The 23577-nt window shown below is 43.2% G+C and overlaps 1 protein-coding gene across 1 annotated transcript in view; it reads left to right on the plus strand.

Moving 5' to 3' along the window:
• EXT1 (exostosin glycosyltransferase 1) overlaps positions 1-20506 on the plus strand; it is a 261124-nt gene extending 240618 nt beyond the window's left edge. The window contains exons 8-11 of the mRNA XM_066578521.1: positions 843-932; positions 14790-14950; positions 17220-17391; positions 20012-20506. Coding sequence (XP_066434618.1) covers positions 843-932; positions 14790-14950; positions 17220-17391; positions 20012-20197 — 609 coding nt within the window. The 3' untranslated portion in view covers positions 20198-20506. The remainder of the gene's footprint in view (positions 1-842; positions 933-14789; positions 14951-17219; positions 17392-20011) is intronic.
• Positions 20507-23577: the final 3071 nt, after the last annotated feature.

Genomic DNA, 23577 nt, shown 5'->3' on the forward strand with positions numbered 1-23577 from the left:
CTGTTTCTCTTACAGCATTGGCCCTGCAGTTGGTTGTCTGCTGTTATAGCCCATCCATGCTGAGGAACGATTAGTTGTGTATTCGCCCTCTTTAGTCGGAGCACCAGTGTTGCATGCAGTAAACTTGTCCGCGCCACTTCTGTTCCTGAGAATGATATCCTCTTCTGAGCCCCTTCGGATACAATTTGTTTGTGTCCACAGGATTCCCTTTAACTTGTTTTTTTTTATGCCATTCTCCATATACTCTACACACCTTTACACCATACAAAACCCAGCAAAGTTGGCAGTGAAATCCTGGCCCTGGCTAGTCTAGTACCGATAACCATCACTGGATTTTCTGATCTAATGTGGATTCACACTGAAACCGATCTACGGAAAACTTGTCATGTGATTTTATGCTGCGCTCCGAGGTCACGGGGATATTTTCCATACAGGAAGGCCCCAACCAGGAAAGTGGCCATTCAGTGTATATTTGTTCAGAAATCCCGTACTTTGCTATCTCTTGTATTATAAAGTACTAGTTATGTTGCCATTTTGTGGGCATTACCACCTCTACTTATAGGAAGGAGCGCTGCTCTGCAGGAGCTTAGTAGTGCCGCCTCTGGTTCTTCTAGGCTACTTCATGGCATTTGTCCAGAACCATAAATCCGCTCTCCGCAGAGGTCTGTGACCTCCTGGTGATCAGTGTTCCCTAGCTGCCCGCTGTCTGCCTCGAAAATACAAAAGAGCGGATGAGCGCCGCACACTAATGCCAACATTGACGGTTATCTGTTTCTTCTGTACTGAAGCTTTGCTGTTTCTGTGCGACTTTCTAATGACTCTGTTCCTCTTGGTCTTTGCAGGTCATGAGCAGTCGTTTTCTTCCTTACGATAACATAGCGACCGACGCTGTGCTCAGCCTTGATGAGGATACGGTGCTTTCTACGACGGAGGTAAATACATAGAACTGTCATCTCCTCTTCTAGAACACTGGGGCCTTTTCCAATCTTTGTGCTAACTTGTCCGAAATCCACCTGTTCACAAAAGATCAGGTTGTTGGTCTCATGCTCCATGTACGACATTTTTGTTGTACAAGACCTAATCATCCATGGATGCAACTGTAGCAAATTCTTAGTGGTATTGGGTCCGTAAGTATTTTTTCAGCTCCTGGATGTAAACGAGAATGTATTGATCCGCTGGCCGCAAACTTAGAAGAATCGGAACACGTTGTTCCTCATATATCACTAATCTGAGCTCTGGTTGGTTGCTTTGGGCCACGAGGCCAATTTTTCCAGTTAGTTTTTAAAAATGAGGCCTAAACAGTCTTGGATAGTTGTAGAACTTTTCATAATCCGGTGATTAGTCATTAATCCCTATTTACATAAAATCCAAAACCCAGTTAAAGGGCCAATGCAGCAAAAACACATTTTCCATCCCTGCACCTCTCACCTGATTTGCCTATCACACTCTGGAGGTCTCTAGTACCCTGTTGTACCACCTCTAGCTTGGATACAAGATGTGATATGGGTGGACATAGAGGCTCTAGTATCCTGTTGTACCACCTATGGCTTGGATACAAGATGTGATACATGCAGGCATGGAGGCTCTAGTACCCTGTTGTACCACCTCTAGCTTGGATACAAGATGTGATATGGGTGGACATAGAGGCTCTAGTACCCTGTTGTACCACCTATGGCTTAGATACAAGATGTGATACATGCAGGCATGGAGGCTCTAGTACCCTGTTGTACCACCTCTAGCTTGGATACAAGATGTGATACATGCAGGCATGGGAGGCATTCAAGTCCTGTTTGGTATCCTGCGGCATATCGGTCCACATTTGCTGTAACTGAGCCTCTAGATCGTGCAAACTCGTAATCTGTCGAAGTTGGCATCCCAGATGGTCCCATACATGTTGTATTGGTGATAAATCTGGGGACTGGACAGCCATGGAAGTGTGACAATGTTGTGGGGGCTCCTGTGACCCCCTTGTGTGAGGCTGAGGATTATCCTGCTGCCTCTTGGAAGCCGCCATGAGAGGAACACATGTGGCTGCAGGATGTCCTGAACATATCACTGTGCTGTCATTGTACCTCATACCACTACTAGTGGTGACTGACTGTCGTATGCGATGGCCCTCCAGACCACCACACCAGCAGGGGGCAGTGTGCCGCTCCACAGCAATGGCAGGTTTGAGGCGCTCACTCCTCTTGAATTAGTTTTTCGCCTGGGCGGTGTAATGCTACTTTCTTATGCCATTCACTGCTTGCGAGTTTTCTTTGGCGCAAATGATACGCCGTCCATAAATTTCAATCTGCATGGAAAACCGCACAGATACATGACCATTCGTTTCCATGATCATTTGCAGGTTTTCTGCGGCTGATACCCACAAGCGGAAACCGACCCGTTTGTGTCTGTAACTCCCATAGAAGTCAATGGGAGTTGTGCAAACAGCGTAGCACAGCGAGCACACTGTTCCCACAACTCTGCCCGGAAAGTGTAGTTTGCTATGCTACACTATTTGCAGAACTCCCATTCTATTAGAGCAGAAAAGCATCACTCAGCCACCCTCTGTTTCCATCTTGCCAGCCACATTGTAATCGGCGGTGTTCCCATTTTGGCCAAAGAAATTGGCGCAACAAGCGCTAAACGGGCGGCTATTACAGCAATAAGGCCGGATCTGCCTGCAGCAATCAGCTGATGTCCGCTTCATTTGAAAAAGTTATTTTCAAGAGAAAACCCTTGTTAAAAAAAACAAAAAAATTGGCCTCTGGTGCTAAAATGGGGCTTATTCCTACTATAGAGAGTATTTTCCGTGAGTACCTGTATGTCATTATTCCCCCATACAGATGGATATGAGGTATGTATACGTACATGTAAGTTATAAGCTGTATCCGTCTAATTCATTGCGGCGGCACATTATGCTGGTGGCGCCGTCAGGCTCTCTGAAAGCTTTCCCCGACATAATTAAGAGTCACATTGACAGAACAGAGCTGATTTTCTGGTTGTTTATTTGCTGAGATACCAATATAAGGTGGTGAAGGACAACATCATGACACCGAGGCGAGCGAGAAAAACACTTTCAAAATGATTTGACAAAAATGAAAACATTGCATGAATGTCATTTACAGGGAACTTTTTCCACTTAACATAGAAAGTGTAACTTTTTTTTAGTACTTAAAGGGGAAGTTTTACTTCATTTTTTCATGCTGTGTGATCAACACCAACTATGTGTATATGTTTTCTAGCTGTACTTTTATTGTATTTTTTTCTTTTAAAAGTTAACTAAACACACAAAAACTAGTTCCAATGTGCTATAGGGACATGTCAAACTATTGATCAGTGAAGGTATGGTGCTAGGTAGAGTTGAGCGATGATGCTCGTTCGAGTATTGGCGTACTCGATGGTGCTCGTTACTCGAACGAGCATCAAGCTGTGTTCGACCCCGCCCCAGTTTTTGGCTTCTCCCCGCTGTGACGTGCCTGTTTTGGCCTCTCCCTGCCATGACGCAGCACGCGTCTTGGCAAATTTTGTTAGGCAGGCGAGAAAGAAGGAAACTCCTAGAAAAGAAAAAAAAGCTCGGCGCCCGGCGTCCCACATACAAAAATGCTTGAGTCTCACATTGTAGTCAATGGGGTTCGTTACTCGAGTAGAGCTCTCGAATTTTACGAAAAGCTCGACTCGAATAACGCGGACCCCAGCATTTGGGTGCTCGCTCATCTCTAGTGCTAGGGCCACCATTGAACTCTAAAATGAAGGGGTGGAGCTCTGTGCCTGTTTGGCTGTTTCAGTTGCAGTGTGGGGACTCCACAGCCTACAGACCGTAGATCGCTTGCTGATAACAGCCAAACGTGCACAGCACTCAGCCCAGCTATTGTGCCTGGTCGTTTTGTAGATCGTGGGGTCTCAGCAACTGGATTCCACTAATAAAGGCTTGTTAGAAGGTTTTTTTTCCAAGGGAACCAGTTATGTACGAGCAGTATGAACCCCGGTACAGTTATTTGCAGAGCCCCCATGTTTGACTTGGAACAGAGCTCTGAGTCACAGAAGTGGGCCGCCCTCATTATGTAGAGTGACATACCTTCCCTAAATGGGGAGAGCGCTGTCAATCAACATGCTAAGCACGGAGAGTGGCCCTCCTCCGTGACTCGGAGCACAGTTCAAGTTAAACTTAAATTTGTGTATTCTAAAATAGGGCAGTGTTTCAGAATATCACATACATGGGGGGGGGGGGGATAAGTATACCTGTCTTTTGGTTCATGCTACTCGTGGTTTGCTCAGCATGAACTCGGTGATTGACTAGGAAGTGGGGTGATAACAGTAGACCCAAAATATCATATAGACCATGGAGGAGACAGTACAGTCTTAACCGGAATACTACACAAAGAAGCGAGGTTAAGGGAGTCCACAGACACCAAGTAACTTGAAACACATCCATTGCGTTTGGATTTAGTTTGTGAGATTCTCCATTGAGTAGATAACCTTAATTGGATTGTAAAGACCCACCAGAAATGACAAGAACCAACTATATGCTTTGTATGTTCTGATACCAAGAGAGGTCATGACTTCCTTTCTCCAAGGAGGTATAAATAGGGAAACCTCAAAGGAAGAGTTGGTGAAAATAGAAGATGGTTGAATTTGCCGTTTTCTCATCAAAAACTCAAATCAAGACCTAATCCAGGACTATTAATTTATATATAATTGTGCATTTCAGTGAGTTTTTTTTATATTACCCATCATGCATTATTTGTTCAGGGAACAGATGTATTATAGATTGAGGTCATCTGCACAATTAGTCCTATAAATCAGGTGATGGCTACTTCAAATGTGTCTTAAAGGGGAGGGCTGTATCAAATCATTCCACCAAAAGCTTAGAAATCAGTAAATTGGATCAAATTTTAACCTTCAACCCTCCAGTGCTCCTCAGGTTCTTCACTGGAAGTCTCACACTGTGTCCTAGATAAAAGAACATAGTGACGTAGTATGTAAGGCTGAAAAAAGGCATATCGTCTATCCAGTTTAGCCTATTATTGTCAAGTGTTAATCCAGAGGAAGGCAAAAAATCACAATGAGATAGACGCCAATTTTCCTCATTTTAGGTAAAGAAAATTCCTTCCCAACTCCAAGTCTGGAAATCCAAATAATCCCAAGATCACTGATCCTTCTGAAGTAATTAGTGACTATGAAATATAGAAATGCTCGAGAAAGGTCTCTTAAACTTTTTATCGAATTTGCCATCACCACGTCCTCAGGCAGAGTCCCATAGTCTCACTGCTCTTACAGTAAAGAACCCCCTTCTATGTCTGTGTTGAAACCTTGTTTCCTATAGACGCAGAGGGTGCCACCTTGTTACAGAACACAAATGATTATAATAATGCCTGGTCAATGACTAAAATCTGTGAACATTGTCAAAGGTCTTGTCCCCATGAAAGTCTGATGACTGAACCACTTGATGGAGGACCAACCCTCCCACCTCCCCCCATCCCAACCAATGTAATCTTCTCACTTGGTTACATCACATGCTAGAAGATTAGTTTTAGGCAATCAAAAACTTCTCTTAGAAAAGCTGACACTTCATTTCATTCCATTTCCAAAAAATTTTTATAATTTTTTTCTCTTTTTATATCCTCCTATCTTGCTTGAGAACATCCGATTTCCTTTTTGCCCAGGTAGCACAGCGAGCTTCTTGGCAGTGTTTCAGTTCTAGAATAGCCAGAGCATACAATAACTCTGAAACCCGTGTGAAGTTTTCATTTAGGTTTTATCTATTTTTGCCTTTCCGTGTAACTTTTTTTTTTTTCTTCTTCTAACACTCGAAAAACTCTTTTCCTAAATCTCTGCTATAATGCCATTTTTTTTCTTAGTTTAGCATTTTGTTGGAAACACTGTCACCTCCTGCCAGTGTCAGGGCATGTAATTTTTTTTTTTAAATGTTTTTGCGTGTTAATTGGGCTCCTCATTTGCATATCGCACTTTTTTTATAATGTCACCACACAGACAGAGAGGGAAGGAGAGCGTACTATTTTATCTGCTCATCGCGTCATTCCCAGAAAAGCTGTCTTCTGAGGCATTTATTTCACTAATTAATGTTTTGTGAACAGTATCTCCCATCTCGGGCGCAAGATTGGATTATCCATAACCAACACAAAATCAAACATTTCCCATGGAACTTAAGATGTTTGCATATGCCTAGAATGTGAGCGGATAATTACACCGGGAGAAGAAAAGAGCGCCGAGATGGAGTCCTGTAGCCAAACGAGATTCCGTTCTGTTAATTACGGAGATGGCAAAGCTGGGAAGGGCTCAGAATACAGAGCAGGGTAGAAGCCATTCCTTTGCGTTGCTCTGGTTTTAATGAATTATCCCATTAGGCGGTATGGAAATATAACAAGGTGAGATGGGGTAATGAAATTAACTCTGCCACCTACTACTTTATTACAAGTCACCGAAGATGGCTTTCTCTTTTTCCTGAATTACTTTTCATAGTCTGTTGATTTTTTTTTTTTTTTTTTTTTTTTAAGGCGACGAGCCGGATTATAAAAACATTATTTTTCATCAGCGCTTAACCACATGATCACAGGGCGCATCGTGCTTATCCCATTAATGGTGCCTGCCATAGTACCCAGTTTAGGTTGCGTGCAGCTCTCTATGCAGTAGCTTTATGGGACTACTTACAGACATTGGGTAAGATACCCCAGATCGGGATGCAGTTCAGGTAGCAGAAACCAAACAAAATCACCAGTACTAGAGATGAGCGAGCTAGCAGTGCCTTATGCGAGTACCTGCCCACTCGTCTCAAAAGATTCGTCTGCCAGCGGGAAGGAACGGGGGGGGGGGGGGGGTGAGATCTCTCTCACTCTCTCCCCCCTGCTCACTCCCGCAACTCACCGCTCACCCCCAACCGGCACACGAATCTTGCTCAAATAGTTTGCCTTAGCGACTACGCACACGCATCTCTAACTAGTACCTCCCAAAGTGGTAGAGTTGGGCCGTAGTGAGCGAATTTAACTGTATACAGTGTGCACCAGCGGGCACTATGGCATGACTGAGCTTGTATAATTTGCACACTAATTCTTTTTGTTTTTTTGTTTATTCACATGTATGCATTTTTAAGGGTTTTTTTAGGTGTTTTGGTTCACATTCATGTGTTTGTTAACCCTTTCCAATCCAATTTTGGATTCAGGGTTTCCTAAAGCGCTTTCTCTTTTTTTCTATTTATACAACGGTGCCATCTGCTGGCTAAAGCCAGTGTGTGCGCGCCAGAGAGGCTCCAACAGCGGAGTGGCTGACAATAGACGGTAAGAATACCCTGTCGGACGTCTTCTGACATTGGAACTGTACAAGCTTCAATCAGAATGTAGGAAGACGTCAGACAGTGGATTGGAAGGGGTTAAGCGTTTTTTGCTTTGCCTCCCATTTATACTTGTGCATTTTTATTTTTTGCTTCCCATTCACACTTACGCACTTTTTGTGGGGTCTTTTTGTTTTCTTTGTTTCCCTTCCATATTCATATGTTTTCTTAAACGTGTTTTCTATTTTGCTTCACATTCACATGCATTTTTCTTTTTCTTCTTTTTATTGCTTCCCATTTGCACTCATGTGAATTTTTGTCTTTGTGTTTTTGCTTTTTCTTTTTTCATTCAGACTTGAGTTTTGCAATTTTTTTTGTGTCTCATTCACATTGATGCTATTTTTAATGCGTTTTTTTTTTGGGGGGGGGGGGGTTGCTTATTTAATATTGAGATTTATAACAGTATGTGTCTCGGTGTGCTTAGATTCCACATACAGTTCTTTTTCCTCTTGATATGCTTTTATGACGAAATATTGGCCACTAGTGGCTTAAAATAATTAAAGGGGTTGTCCCACCATTGCAGGTTATCCCCCATTCGTAGGATAAGGGATAACTTGGTAATCAGTGAGAGGGTCTCACAGTTGAGAGCGCGACTCCCAAGTCCCACTCTCCTGTCACTGCGAGAGTCGCTACTCCCCCGAAGTGACGTCACTGCGAATGGAGTGCTGGCTGAGCACACGTTGTCAGAAATTAATTCTTTTCAATATGGCTTATAGAAATAGCTAAGCAGCCCCATTGAAAGTGAATGCTGCTTAGACCTCCAGCAATCCGCTGTAGTATGCAGCAAGTGTTCCGTTTCCCCACAGTGCCACCGCAGGAGAAATGAAGCATTACACAGTTCTCATTGCCCAGTATATGCCTAGGTCATTGACTTCGAAGGTGCTTGGTCCTCCGGAGTGCTAGATGCTTTTTGTAGCCCCTCTCCACTTTGGCTAATACATAAGGGTAATGAAAGGAGGAACCCCCCACTATTAAAGGGGGTTTCCAAGACTTAAAATATTCTACAATGTGCTGGGAATGTAAAAAGAAAAAAAATAGAAAAATAAGTTCTCCTCACCCAGTGGCCTATGAGTCCAATGTAATCGCCCTAATACTTCTCACTCTGATCCTAGAAGAAACCTCAGCTGTCATGCTGTTCGTTGCGCATGTGATGGCTCAGCCAATCACAGGCTTCAACAGCCGCATACTGTTCATGACATTATTACCGCTGACCACTGTGCTTGGTTGCGTTAAACTGCATGTATCAGTAGCTTCTGCAGGATCGAAGCATGCTGGACCCAGGGACACTTAAGGAAGTATGCTTTTTTTTTTTCTTTTCTTTTCTTTTTACATTACTGGACCATCATAATATTTTTGATTATAGTCCCAGAAAACCCCTTTACTTAGAATCCCCCAATAGGATATATGACTTGCTTCCTCTTTTTCTACCTCCTGTTTGTCACATGACTCATTCACGTTACAATACCAAATAATATTGTAATATACCGACCACTAGTGCGTCTTGCGTGTTTTGGAAATGCTTGTCGCATATTGGGCTCGCTCTTAGTTTGGCTTCATTAGGATACAAGCTTTCATACTTGGGATCTAAGTGTGCCCCCTATAGTGTACACACGGTTACCGCAGCCGAATTCTTTGAGTAGTTGTCGATTTGACCAGACTAGCGAGATTATCTGTGTGGCAGACATATTTCCTACTCGTATTCTCCCTACCTCTACACTAACGTTTGTGACATTAATGGAATGCTCATCCACAATGGATGTACCGGGCCCATCAGGATTCAGCGTCCCATGTTTAAGTGGCTGTGTCACCATGTCATATTTTGTGCCATGCTTGTGCTTTTCACACTTGGCTTCCTCCCTTTGGCATACATTTGCATCGCTCTCACTCGCTGTATGCTCAGAGCACGTCCCTTCAGTAAATCTTAAAGTAGGCCCGTCAACCATATGCCAAGGATGACTGACATCTGTGGCTCAAGTCGCTCTATAGAGCTGAACGGCCTGCTAATTTAACTTTGCATGGCGGAGTGGCGGTATAAGATGTTGTGCTTCGTGCGTCAGTAGTGGGAATGCATGTTGTCTAGCTTTATGCAAATAGAACTTAAAGGAGATGTCCCGCGCCGAAACGGGTTTTTTTCTTTTTTTAACCCCCCCCCCGTTCGGCGCGAGACAACCCCGATGCAGGGGTTAAAAAAACCACCCGCACAGCGCTTACCTGAATCCCGGCGGTCCGGCGTCTTCATACTCACCTGCTGAAGATGGCCGCCGGGATCTTCTACCTTCGTGGACCGCAGCTCTTCTGTGCGGTCCACTGCCGATTCCAGCCTCCTGATTGGCTGGAATCGGCACGTGACGGGGCGGAGCTACACGGAGCCGCTCTCTGGCACGAGCGGCTCCATAGAAGACTGCTGAAGACCCGGACTGCGCAAGCGCGGCTAATTTGGCCATCGGAGGCCAAAAATTAGTCGGCTCCATGGAGACGAGGACGCTAGCAACGGAGCAGGTAAGTATAAAACTTTTTATAACTTCTGTATGGCTCATAATTAATGCACAATGTACATTACAAAGTGCATTATTATGGCCATACAGAAGTGTATAGACCCACTTGCTGCCTCGGGACATCTCCTTTAAAGGGGTATTCTGATCAGAAAGTTTTGTAGCTTATTATGGTCCCAACTCTGAGACCTGCATCTTTCTCTATTTCTACCCCCACCTAATGTAGCGGCTGGGGTTGGCCTAAAGGTACTGAAACAGCAGAGAGGGCCGTCCCAAATGTCAGACCCGCATGTATAAGACTTTCATGGCATTTGATGATTAGTTTCAGCCGAACCCAATAGAATTTCCTTTCTTTTGTCACCATTCTCTCTTGCGCCGGCGTCTCTGTTCTGTGTCTCTCTTGCTCCGGCGTCTCTGTTCTGTGTCTCTCTTGCGCCGGCGTCTCTGTTCTGTCTCTCTTGCGCCGGCGTCTCTGTTCTGTCTCTCTTGCGCAGGCGTCTCTGTTCTGTCTCTCTTGCGCCGGCGTCTCTGTTCTGTGTCTCTCTCTTGCGCCGGCGTCTCTGTTCTGTGTCTCTCTCTTGCGCCGGCGTCTCTGTTCTGTGTCTCTCTCTTGCGCCGGCGTCTCTGTTCTGTGTCTCTCTCTTGCGCCGGCGTCTCTGTTCTGTGTCTCTCTCTTGCGCCGGCGTCTCTGTTCTGTGTCTCTCTCTTGCGCCGGCGTCTCTGTTCTGTGTCTCTCTCTTGCGCCGGCGTCTCTGTTCTGTCTCTCTCTCTTGCGCCGGCGTCTCTGTTCTGTCTCTCTCTCTTGCGCCGGCGTCTCTGTTCTGTCTCTCCACAGGATAGGTCATCAATAGTTGATCATTGGGGGACCCATTGCTCTTGATTCCTGCTGATCAGCTGATTCCCTGGGCCTGTTGTCAGTGACCGCTATTCATATTGCAGTGGTCTGGTTTAGTACTACAAGCATGGCTTCCATTGAATTCATTGGGAGCTTTGCCTGCAATACCAACCCAGGCCACTGCAATATGAACAGCACTATCTAGGTGCATTGCTAGCTACACTGATAGCAGGGCTGGGGAATCAGCTGATCGTCAGGAATCCAGATCGGCAGACCCCTAACAATCAGCTACTAATGACATATTCTGACGATAGGTCATCAGTAGTAAAAGTCCTAGAGAATCTCTTCAATAACAATTTCTCAATATCCAAATGAAGTTACCTTTACTAATTCTGGAAAATCCCAGCACACAGAGCAGGGAATCCGTTGCAGTATCGTGTTGGTGATGTATCTCATTAGTGCATACATGTAGCTAATAGCAATGATCCAATTAACCTCAATTAGACAGAGGATCTTGGTAAAAATGAAGCGGCTCCAGCAGGTCATTACTTCATGGTGTTTCACGTTGCTATTACGCCCGCAAAATCAGCTTCTGCGCTCACGCTGTGCTCTCGCTGCTGCTGCTGCTTTACTTTCAGCCTGAAGGGCACATAAGCAGATGTCAGGGAGCTGCTCCTGCGATGCCCGCCATCCGCTGGGAGGACGAGGAAAAGGGCACGGAGAAAAGCAGACAAGTCGTCTAAACTACTGAATCATTAACAACTTTCCAGAACTGCAGTAAGCGGGTCTGGCGCCTTCTGCGCTGTAAGATCCTGTGTCTATACCGGCGTCATACGGTTGTGCGTTCCGTATGCAGGACACTGCCAGGCTCTGTAAAGAGGAGTTTGTCATCTGGAACAGCTTATTGTGATATCAGAAGGCGCAGCTAAACCTATTGCATTATGAGAGCTATTAGTAAACCCCCCAAAGGGTTAATGTCGTTTTCTTAATAGAGGCTGGTGTTAAAGGGGTTGTCTGATTTTTATTTATTTATTTTTTTAATCATCCCCCATAATGCTGCAGATGTGCCAGTCCTGAGTGGCCGTGCGTCATGTGACTGGTAACACCACCAACTCATTGGTGACGTTCCTTTGGCGCGGGCAGAAGCAGGAGATTGGCTGCAGCAGTCATGTGATTATACAGACCCGTCACTGCTAGTTAGTGTGGACAGATGGTGGGTGCGTACGGAGTGGCGATGTTGGAACAGCGATTTGGAACAGCGATTTAGTAGATAAGTACTGTGCTTATTAGAACACTCCCACTGCCACAGGAAAGGGATGGCTCCTTTTAAAGAGTAACTTTTCAAAAGTGAGGGTCTGGTGCTGAGAACTCTCACTGATGGCCGACATAAAGGGGCTACAGCACAAATCCGATGTAATCACGGAGGGCCGATGGTTTGCCATGGCAAACGGTGTCCATGTCTGTTATGGCCTGTGATCATGAAAAAACAATTATTACTGTGACCACAGCATCACAGGTTCAAGTCCCCTACAGGGGCAAAAAAATATAAGAAATAAATGTTTAAAAAACGAAAATAATTCCGCTTTTTGTTTAAAAAAAAAAAAAAAAAAAGTTACAAACCAACTGATCTTCTATTGTCGCATCCATAATTACTCATACAATAAATTGAATACACCTTTTATCCTGCATGGCAAACATTATAAGGAGGATGGGGAAAAGGAGTACAAATTCCTCTTTAAAAAAAAGAAAAGTGATTAAAACAGCCATATGTACCCCAAAATGGTACCCAAAAAAACAACTGTTTCATCATGCAAAAGACAAGCCCTCACAGAGCTCCATCGATGGAAAAATACAGACATTTTTGGACTTTTAAATGCAGCGCTGCATAAAATAAAAAGTTTCTTATTGTGTAAGATTGGGGAAAGTGTGTGTGTGTGTGTGTGTGTATAATATATATAATGTATATAGTGTGTATTATAATATTTATAGAACTTTGGTATTGCTGTAATTGTACTGACCCATGGGAGAAACTTATCACTAAGGCCGCCTGCAGACGAGCGGGTCGGATCCGGCAGCGAGAATTCTCGCCGCGGGACCCGACCCGAGAGCCTGCAGGGACGAGCGCGTACTCACGAGCTCACTCAGACCGGAGCTGGCGGCCGGGTGAGTGCGTGCTCCGCACAAAAACAGGACATGCCGCGGTTTGTTTGCCGCGCGAGATTTCGCGCGGCCAAACCGCGGCCGTCTGCATAGGAGTGCGTATTGTAATGCACTCCTATGCAAACTTTCAGTGGCGGAAATCCCGCAGGAAATACCGCCGCGGGATTTCCGCCCGTGTGCAGGCGGCCTAATGCTGTAAAAAAATATATAGCAGAATTGATGTTTGTTCTCTCTGCCCTCCAAAAAGAAATTAACAAGTTATAGATTATATATACCCCCCCCCCCCCCCAAGAAGAAGAAAACTACAGCTTGCCATGCAAAAAACAAGCCCTCATGCAGCCATGTCAAGGGATAAATAGAGGAATGGAGGTAGAAATCGCCCCCAAATTTTTGTGTCTTTTCGTCCAAAAATATGCCATGTCAATAAGGGGTTAATATAGGGCTGATATCCAAAGCAAAATTCACACGTGCGTCTACCTTTACTGGCTGATATTGTATATTGATACCTGTAGTTCTTTAGAGCAACCCTCTGGGTCCTGAGCAAAGATGGCCGCACCACTACTAGTAATATACTAGTATAGGATGCAAGGCCCTTCCTAACTCCAATCTTGCAATCAGAATAATCCCCGGATCACCGACCCTTCTGAAGTTAATGTAATATTGTTACACCCAAGATGGGCGTCCAGGCCCCTCTTGTACTCGTTTATCGAGTTCGCCATCACCATGTCCTCAGGCAGAGAGCTCCATAGCCTCACTGCTCTTACAGTAAAGAACCCCCTTCTATGTCGGTGTAGAAACCTTCTTTCCTCTAGATGTAGAGGGCGCCCTCTTGTTACAGTCACAGTCCTGGGTATAAACAGATGATGGAAGAGATCTCTGTATTGACCCCTGATATACTATATATAGTTATTACGTCGCCCCACAACCGCCTTTTTTTCCCCAAACTAAATAACCCTAAGTTTGCTAACCTCTCTGGGTATTGTAGTCCGCCATTCCATTTATTACTTTAGTTGTCCGCCTTTGTACCCACTCAAGCTCTGATATGTCCTTCTTGAGTATCGGTGCCCAAAACTGTCCACAATATTCCATGTGTGGTCTGACCAGTGACTTATAAAGAGGAAGCACAATGTTCCCATCAGGTGCCCCTGGACCTCTTTGGCTGGACCCTATAATCCTATTTGCCTTGGCAGCAGCTGCCTGACACTGGTTGCTCCAGTTAAACTGGACTACCTGACTACACTCTGTATTAGTAGTAAGCATCATTAGTATAAGACACTGCACCTGCTCTGATCAGTGCTGTCCATGTGAGCCATTCCGACCAATCAGAGCAGCATGTAGTGTTTTAGACTACCGATACATAGTAATACACAGTGTGCAGCAGGCAGTTGGAGAAGCAGCCATCTTCATTCAGGATCGGAGGGTCACTTTAATATCCAGTAGGTTGCCTTCTGTTCTAAATCCCGCAGTAAGGGGAATGCCCTTGGCAAAGTTTATATCTCAGGAAGGTCAAACTAAAAGAAAACTGTATTTATGGAAGAAGAAAAAAAAGGGCCGAGCTATAAATCTGAATTTAATGCTACGGTGTGCTGAACTCCGGCTGATGGCTACATTAAAATGTGCATAATTTTAGGTTAGAATATCAAGCAGTTTGGTTAAAAGCAGAAGCATGGATTTTTTTCTTTAATTTTTCCGGGTTTTCGCTATCCGCAGCTTATAATGGAGCCATTTACTTTGCTATAACGATGCTGCCCGGTTTAAAGACATTTGAGTAGATAATGATCATTCTGCGTCTCTATTATATCCGTGTCATGGTCGCTTTCATGTAGGCCCACGGCGGCCAGCCTTTTGTCTGGAACACATTCAGAAACTGCATTACATAAAGAATAAAGGCATTTGGGAATGCTGGGAGTTGTGGTTCCACAATATGGTGTCAGTTGTAGCTCCCTAATATCCTTCTATCTTTTCCTTATAGGTGGATTTTGCCTTTACGGTTTGGCAGAGTTTTCCGGAAAGGATTGTTGGTTACCCGGCCCGCAGTCACTTTTGGGACAGCACAAAGGAGCGATGGGGTTACACATCCAAGTGGACGAATGACTACTCCATGGTACTCACCGGAGCTGCTATCTACCACAAGTAGGTGACTTGATGTCATGTGATGATGATGATGATGATGATGTATATATTGCACAATGCACACTTATTTTATTTCCCTCATGTTGCTATGGTTACGATACAGAATCACGGTATTTCTCATCTTTGTGTTTATAGACCTTCTACGTGATTAGTAATGGTAATTAACAGAATATGCATACAAAGACCTTGCAAAATAACCTCTAGTGGTGGAGCAGGCGCCCACGAATGTATCCCTTAAAGTGGTATCCGCTGGATAAGCACATGTTACATGGGGGTCGGGCTGACTTTTGGGTATTTATTTAAAGGCATTCTCCACCTAAATTAATGGGGTTTTCTGGATTAAAATATTGATGATCTATCTTCGGAGATAAGTTGCACACACAGATGATCATTCAAACGTTGTCAGAAACTGACAGCTCTGAGCGATCATTTTGCATTAGGTACTAATGGGCTAATCAGCCCTTTAGTACTTCATTGTATGTATTTAGAGAACAGCAGGTGGTCTGTTCTCTAAATACATCACTATTGTTTTCTAGCGGGACAGCAGCTGCTAAAGAATGTTATCAGCACTGCCTGTGGAGAACACAGCATGCGGTCCGTCTTATCTTATCGTCCTGGGGATGAGGATTTCATGCGGACCTGAAGTGCATGATGGGTGCACATTTACACATAACTATTATCGCTCAAAAGATGGCTTTTGAGCGAATTTTGAGCAATCGTCGTTGTGTAGTAGGGCCCTAAGTCATCAATATCCAATCAGTGGGGTCCACCACTCAAGATTCCCCGCAACGGACTGTTTGAAGGACTGAGCTCATCTAAGTGCCTTGGCCTCTTCACTGCATACCAGGCATAGCATTGGGTTCTTCTATCAGGTACCACCTCTATGAAACCTATCTTATACACTTGAATGGGAATGAACTGAACTTTAAAGGGGTTACCTGAGACTTGTGGTGGTGTTTTCTATTGCTGACCTATGAGTAGATGATTAGCAGAAGTCCACCACTTGGGATACCCACCGATCAGCTGATTCTTGGTTCAGCTGTCAGCACGGATAGCGTGAGAAACCGACTGCACTATCCGTAATGAGGTGGATGTGGTTGGTATTGCAGAATTGTCTCCCATTGAATTCAATTGGAACTATGCCTGCAGTACCCAACCAGGGCCACTGCAGTTTTTCAGCATTGTCTGTTTCCACCATTTCCACGTGGACAGCAGCACTGTGAATCAGCTGATTGGCAGAGATTCCATGCAGTGCAACGCTGCCTTCAATCATCTACTGATCAATAGAAAAAAAGCCCAAAAGTCCCAGATAACCCTTTAAGCCATGTGACAAACATAATTTCACTGGCCTGAAAAGAAGCCACGGCACTCGCCTCTTGAAATAGTTGACTGGTAGGGGTCCCAAGCAGCGGATTCTCATCAATCAGATATTGATGACCTATTCTGAATATAGGCCATCAATACACTAATACAGGAAAGCCCCTTTAACTTCTTGTACAAAAAGTTTGGTGACAAAACAAGACTTCTGTATGTAAGCACATGGAATCTACCAAACATTGCTCCTTAAGGTCGAGGTCAGATGAGCCTGGTTTACACACTGCTACAGTAACCAATAGATTGCTATTAAAGCGCTCACACGGACAGCAAGTGCTGACTCGCCTGTCAACTCCGTGGTACACACTGTGCAGGGTGCTTTCCATAGGCTCCTATGGAAGCACGCTGCCCGCACCACGGATGTGTGACCAGACTGCTCCATGGAGCTAGAAAGAGCCCGGTCACGCAATCTTTTTCAGGATGACACCAGCATGGTTTACACATTCCTGAGCAGCGTGTAAACCACGCTCGTCTAACCTTCGGCCTAAGTCACGGATTGCTGGAAGTGTCTCTCACTGCTTGCTTCTGCCCATCGTGAGAACAACATAAAGTTTGCCAAGCCCCCTTGTCCATTATCTGCCCTCAGCTTATTCCGTCTTGACCTAATCGTACTGTCTTGACCTAATTTTGATCGTGAAGCCTTGTGATCGCTGCAGCCAAGTGGCATCACCAGTTGCATCCGGTATACAGTGCTGGACGTATAAATTACATGTCTTTGTGACCTGAAGTTGATGGACCGCTAAACAGGCGCAGTTTGGGGTGGGCTAACTTTTTAAAGTTGAAAGCAATGAGAGGCTTAAATTCAAAATGATAAAAAAGCACTCCGACAGCCTTTTAATTACTCTTGTGTGATTGTTGAAATGTGTGACGCTAATATTCCATGTCCTTTTTGCAGATACTATCACTACCTGTACACCAATTACTTGCCTGCCAGTCTGAAAAACATGGTGGACCAATTAGCCAATTGTGAAGATATCTTAATAAACTTTCTGGTGTCTGCCGTAACAAAGTTGCCGCCGATCAAAGTGACGCAGAAAAAGCAGTATAAGGAGACCATGATGGGACAGGTACGTCTGGGCATCATTAATGAACTGTGTAGTTTTATGGAGGGATTTTTAGTTGGTGCGGCGTTAGTGAACCTCTTTGACAGGGTTTGTACACTCAGTATATCACTGAAGATACCAACGGTTATTTACTGGTTTTTTTTCCTTGTGTCTTTGCTTTAATGTAAGGCTGTCTTCATATATATAGCATTTTTAGAAACACACATTATTTTCCATTTAATGTATATGCGAGGAAAATTCCCAATATATGCGTTAGACACTGACGGATGCTAAACAGTCGTCATCGCCACCCATTGACTGGAATGGCATTCTTGTATAAATGTTCTACAGAGTTGCCTACTCATATCTCTTCGTATACACACTCACTCACGCATACACACTCACTCACGCATACACACTCACTCACGCATACACACTCACTCACGCATACACACTCACTCACGCATACACACTCACTCACGCATACACACTCACTCACGCATACACACTCACGCATACTCACTCACTCACGCACACTCACTCACGCATACACACTCACTCACGCATACACACTCACTCACGCATACACACTCACTCACGCATACACACTCACTCACGCATACACACTCACTCACGCATACACTCGCGCACACTCACGCATGCACGCATACACGCACACTCACACTCACGCATGCGCGCGCGCACACACACACACACGCACACACGCATGCGCGCGCACACACACACTCACGCATACACACGCGCAGAGCCCAGGCTATTCCACCAGCTATTCTCATGAAGCATCCCACCAGAAACCTACATTTTGGGTACATTTGCATAAACCTGCCCCTTTTTGAGGTCCATTTTGAGTATAATCTTGTAAAAAAAAAAACAGCGGGATGGTTGGGATATCCATTATAGGGAGAATTAATGCCCCCCTGCATTATAGCAGCTCGGCTAGTTTTTTTACCATTTCTTACAGCAACCATCAGAATTATGAATGCAGCTCTGCAGTACTATACAGTCTGTGTTAATTGACACTTCATAAAATTCACTCTGACCAACTACATCGACCTCTTTATCTACACATTACGTAATTCTGTAGTCTGAAGCACACAAGGGTCTGTCCCTTTTTCTCTCCTCTGTAAATTACGCCTTATATACACTTAGATATTCTTTCTTCCGAAACCCCCTTAAATAGCCGGCGCTTTGAGCCCTGCTGATGGGATGATTTACTCATGTGGACTATTTCCTTCTATTCCATTTTTTTTTTTTGCGAGTTTCTTGCCATTTCTACTGAAGGAAAAGAGAACATAGACGGCATGTTGTGCTTGTGGGTGGTTAGAAAAGCTTCCAGGCAGCCGAGAGTTATGTTAATCCATCCCGATAAGCCGAAATGGACGGCCTTAAGAAACAGGTGGCAGCCTACCACCGGCACTTATTAATATGCATGTGCCTTCAAACAGGACCGTGTAAGCAGGGCGGTATATACTACCCATGTAGCTATTCTGTTATGTTCTCTGATATTTCAGCTATGAGCCAATATTTGCAAAGGTTTTGGGGTTTTTTTCACACGGCTTTAACTTTTTCAAGCACTTTTTTTCTTCTTTCAACTAATGCACATATAAAAATAACTAGTAGTGTTGAGTAGCTTCACAAATGCGTTGCTCATGCTAGTCTTCACTTTTATTAAGTTTTATGCTCCAGAGCTGCATTTAGAATTCAGTTGGCTTAAAGGAATTGTTCAAGCTATCTAAAAACTTTTTGTAAGTACAGGAAATGGGATGAAACAACAAAACAAACTATACTCGCTAGTCTCATCCCCCACCACTCCCTGCTGGGCTTTGCTTACTTGGCTGCAGTCGCCATATACCCACTTGACTGCCGCAACCAATCACTCCCATAATTACCTATAGAACTATGATTAACTATAGTTATGTGAAGTAATGTAGTAGACTTGTTTAAAGTAACCCTCCGGTCCTGGACAAACAAAGATGGCCGCACCGCTTATCTGACTACCTGATGCACACTGTGTATTAGTATGCATCATTAGTCTAAAACGCTACATGCTGCTCTGACTGGTTAGTTCTGTTCACGTCGGCGGCAATGGTCAATCAAAGCAGCATGTATTCACTTAGACTTATGATGCATACAAATGCACAGTGGTGGGGCCATCTTTGTTCACAACTGAAGGGTTGCTTTGACTCAAGTATTATAATCTGGGGAGAAATGCATATCTCCCAGAATGCAAGTTGGGAGGTGTAACCTAAAGTTGTTGGACCCCAATGCAAAATCTACAATAGGGTTCGCCCTCCCACTTATAAATCGTAGTACTCATCTCCTTACATGGGCACAGAAGACCTTATGGGCTCCCAAAGCATCTGGGGCCCGAGTGTGGCTACATCTTCGGCACCCTCTATAGTTACACCCCTGAGTTAGATGTTGATCATGTTAGAGGTGTGTCTATTACCGCAGTGTTGACTGATTCCAAGTGAAAACCCATAGGTTTTTGAAAGCCGCTCAGGTCGGTATTAGAGTAGAACTCCTAATCATTATGCCTAATGAAACTATTTACGAAGCTAGCATGTGTCTTGGATGATAATTGAGAACAGGGAGACCTAATGTGCCTATTTTGTCTCTCTAGACCTCCAGAGCTTCTCGCTGGGCAGACCCCGACCATTTTGCTCAAAGACAGACTTGTATGAACACGTTTGCCAGCTGGTTTGGCTATATGCCGCTCATTCACTCACAGATGAGACTTGACCCTGTACTCTTTAAGGATCAGGTCTCAATCCTACGAAAGAAATATCGGGACATTGAACGACTTTGAGACATAACTGCCACCGGAATGAGCCTTCTGCCCAGTGCATCTCCATCCACACATGGACAACTGCTTATGAACGGTTAATTTTGCCGCTTCCACACACGGAATACACAAAGCGTTTGGAACCAGAACTTTGGGCGTCTGGACTCCATTGCACTGGACTGCTTACAACCACCACCGAGCTTTGTCGTCTCAGAACTAGGCTGTGTACAGTTTAATTATGGAACATTAAATAATTATTTTTGAAATGATTGCTATGCAGGTTTAAACTTTTTTAATGAACAAAAACTATTAAAATCAGAGATCTTTCTTTAACCTGTGTTTGGTTTGACTTCAATTCTTAATAGGTGATGATTTTAATGGAGTAGCCACATTTTAGCGCCTATATACAATTGCCCTACTACTGCTACCCCATATGTACAGGAATATAGCTACTATAATACTGCCCCCTATGTACAAGAATATAGCTACTATAATACTGCCCTATATATACACAAATAGAACTACTATAATACTGCTCTCTATGTACAAGAAAATAACTACTATAATACTGTCCCTATATGGAAGAACTAGCTGATATACCCGGCTTCGCCCGAGTTAATTTGTACTGGTGTTTATCTGGTGTTCACACGGAAAATCTTATGAGATAACGGAAAAACATATTTTCACCATTTTGCATAGTTCTCTGCGTTACCCAGGAAACACCACGGGGACGTAACCATGCGACGTTTCCTTTATATAAAATGACATCAGGAAGTGAGAGAATTAAATTCCATACGTAAAATTTTGACGCTAATTCTTTTGCATTTAGAATTGAATTGAGTTGGGACCCAATAACTTTTCCTATTTATGACATAATCAATGCCCGTGCCAAATTTCAAGTTTCTATGACATCGGGAAGTGAGAGAATTAGATTTCGTACATAAAATGTGGATGCTAATTCTTTTGCGCTTAGAATTGAATAATCGAGTGGGACCCATTAGCTTTTCCTATTTATGACATAATCAATGCTTGTGCCAAGTTTCACATTTCTATGACAGCGGGAAGTGAGAAAATTACATTCCGTACGTAAAATTTGGACGCTAATTCTTTTGCGCATAGAATCGAATAATCGAGTTGGGATCCACTAGCTTTTCCTATTAATGACATAATCAATGCTCGTGCCAAATTTCACGTTTCTATCTCACCGGAAACTGAGAAAATTACATTCCGCACATAAAATTTGGATGCTAATTCTTTTGCGCATAGAATTGAATAATCGAGTTGGGACCCATTAGCTTTTCCTATTTATGACATCAATGCTCGTGCCAAATTTCACGTTTCTATGACACCGGAAAGTGAGAAAAATACATTCCATACGTAAAATTTGGACGCTAATTCTTTTGCGCATAGGCCCCAACTCGATTATTCAATTCTATTAGCTCTTCCTATTTATGACATAATCAATGCTCGTGCCAAATTTCACGTTTCTATGACACCGGAAAGTGAGAAAAATACATTCCGTACGTAAAATTTGGACGCTAATTCTTTTGTGCATAGAATTGAATAATCGAGTTGGGACCCATTAGCTTTTCCTATTTATGACATAATCAATGCTCGTGCCAAATTTCACGTTTCTATGACACCGGGAAGTGAAAAAAATACATTCCGTACGTAAAATTTGGACGCTAATTCTTTTGCGCATAGAATTGAATAATCTAGTTGGGACCTATTAGCTTTTCCTATTTGTGACATAATCAATGCTTGTGTCAAATTTCACGTTTATATGACACCGGGAAGTGAGAGAATTAGATTCCGTACGTAAAATTTGGAGGCTAGTTCTTTTGCGCATAGATTGAATAATCGAGTTGGGACCCATTAACTTTTCCTATTTATGATAAATTCAATACGCGTGCCAAATTTTAAGTTTCTATGACATTGGAAAGTGAGAGATTTAGATTATGCACGTTAAATTTCGACGCTAATTCTTTTGCCCTAGAATTGAATAATCGAGTTGGGGCCCAATTACTTTTCCTATTTTGGAGATAATCTATGCTCGCGCCAATATTCATGTTTCTACGACATCGGGAAGTTGGAGAACTTTTGGCGAATCAGCCAGTCAGTGAGGGCTTTCGTCTTTAGATAGATAGATAGATAGATAGATAGATAGATAGATAGATAGATAGAGATAGACATAGATAGATAGAACTACTATAATACTGCCCCTATGTACAAGAATATACTATAATACTGCTCTCTACGTACAGGAAATTAACTACTATAATACTGTCCCTATATAGAGGAGTATAACTACTATAATACTGCCCCCTATATACACAAATGTAACTACTATAATACTGCTCCTATGAACAAGAATATAACTACTATAATACTGCGCCCTATGTACAAGAATATAAGTACTATAGTACTGACTCCTATGTACAAGAATATAACTACTATAATACTGCCTCCTATGTACAAGAATATAAGTACTATAATATTGACTCCTGTGTACAAGAACATACCTACTATAATACTGCCTCTATGTACAAGAATATAAGTACTGTAATACTGCCGGCTATGTACAAGAATGTAACTACTATAATGCTGGCCCCTATGTACAAGAATATAACTACTATAATACTGCCCCCTATGTACAAGAATATAACTACTATAATACTGCCCCCTATGTACAAGAATATAACTTCTATAATACTGCCCCCTATGTACAAGAATATAACTACTATAATACTGCCCCCTATGTACAAGAATATAACTACTATAATACTGCCCCCTATGTACAAGAATATAACTACTATAATACTGCCCCCTATGTACTAGAATATAACTACTATAATACTGCCCCCTTTGTACTAGAATATAACTACTATAATACTGCCCCCTATGTACTAGAATATAACTACTATAATACTGCCCCCTATGTACAAGAATATAACTACTATAATACTGCTCCAATGTACAAGAATATAACTACTATAATACTGCTCCAATGTACAAGAATATAACTACTATAATACTGCCCCCTATGTACAAGAATATAACTACTATAACACTGCTCCCTATGTACAAGAATATAACTTCTATAATACTGCCCCCTATGTAGAAGAATATAACTACTATAATACTGCCCCCTATGTACAAGAATATAACTACTATAATACTGCCCCCTATGTAGAAGAATATAACTACTATAATACTGCCCCCTATGTACAGGAATATAACTACTATAATACTGCCCCTATGTACAAGAATATAACTACTATAATGCTGCCCCTATGTACAAGAATATAACTACTATAATGCTGCCCTCTATGTACAAGAATATAACTACTATAATACTGCCCCCTATGTACAAGAATATAACTACAATAATACTGCCCCCTATG

The sequence above is a fragment of the Eleutherodactylus coqui genome, chromosome 9 (genome assembly GCF_035609145.1).
Source record: "Eleutherodactylus coqui strain aEleCoq1 chromosome 9, aEleCoq1.hap1, whole genome shotgun sequence".
Lineage (NCBI taxonomy): Eukaryota > Metazoa > Chordata > Amphibia > Anura > Eleutherodactylidae > Eleutherodactylus > Eleutherodactylus coqui.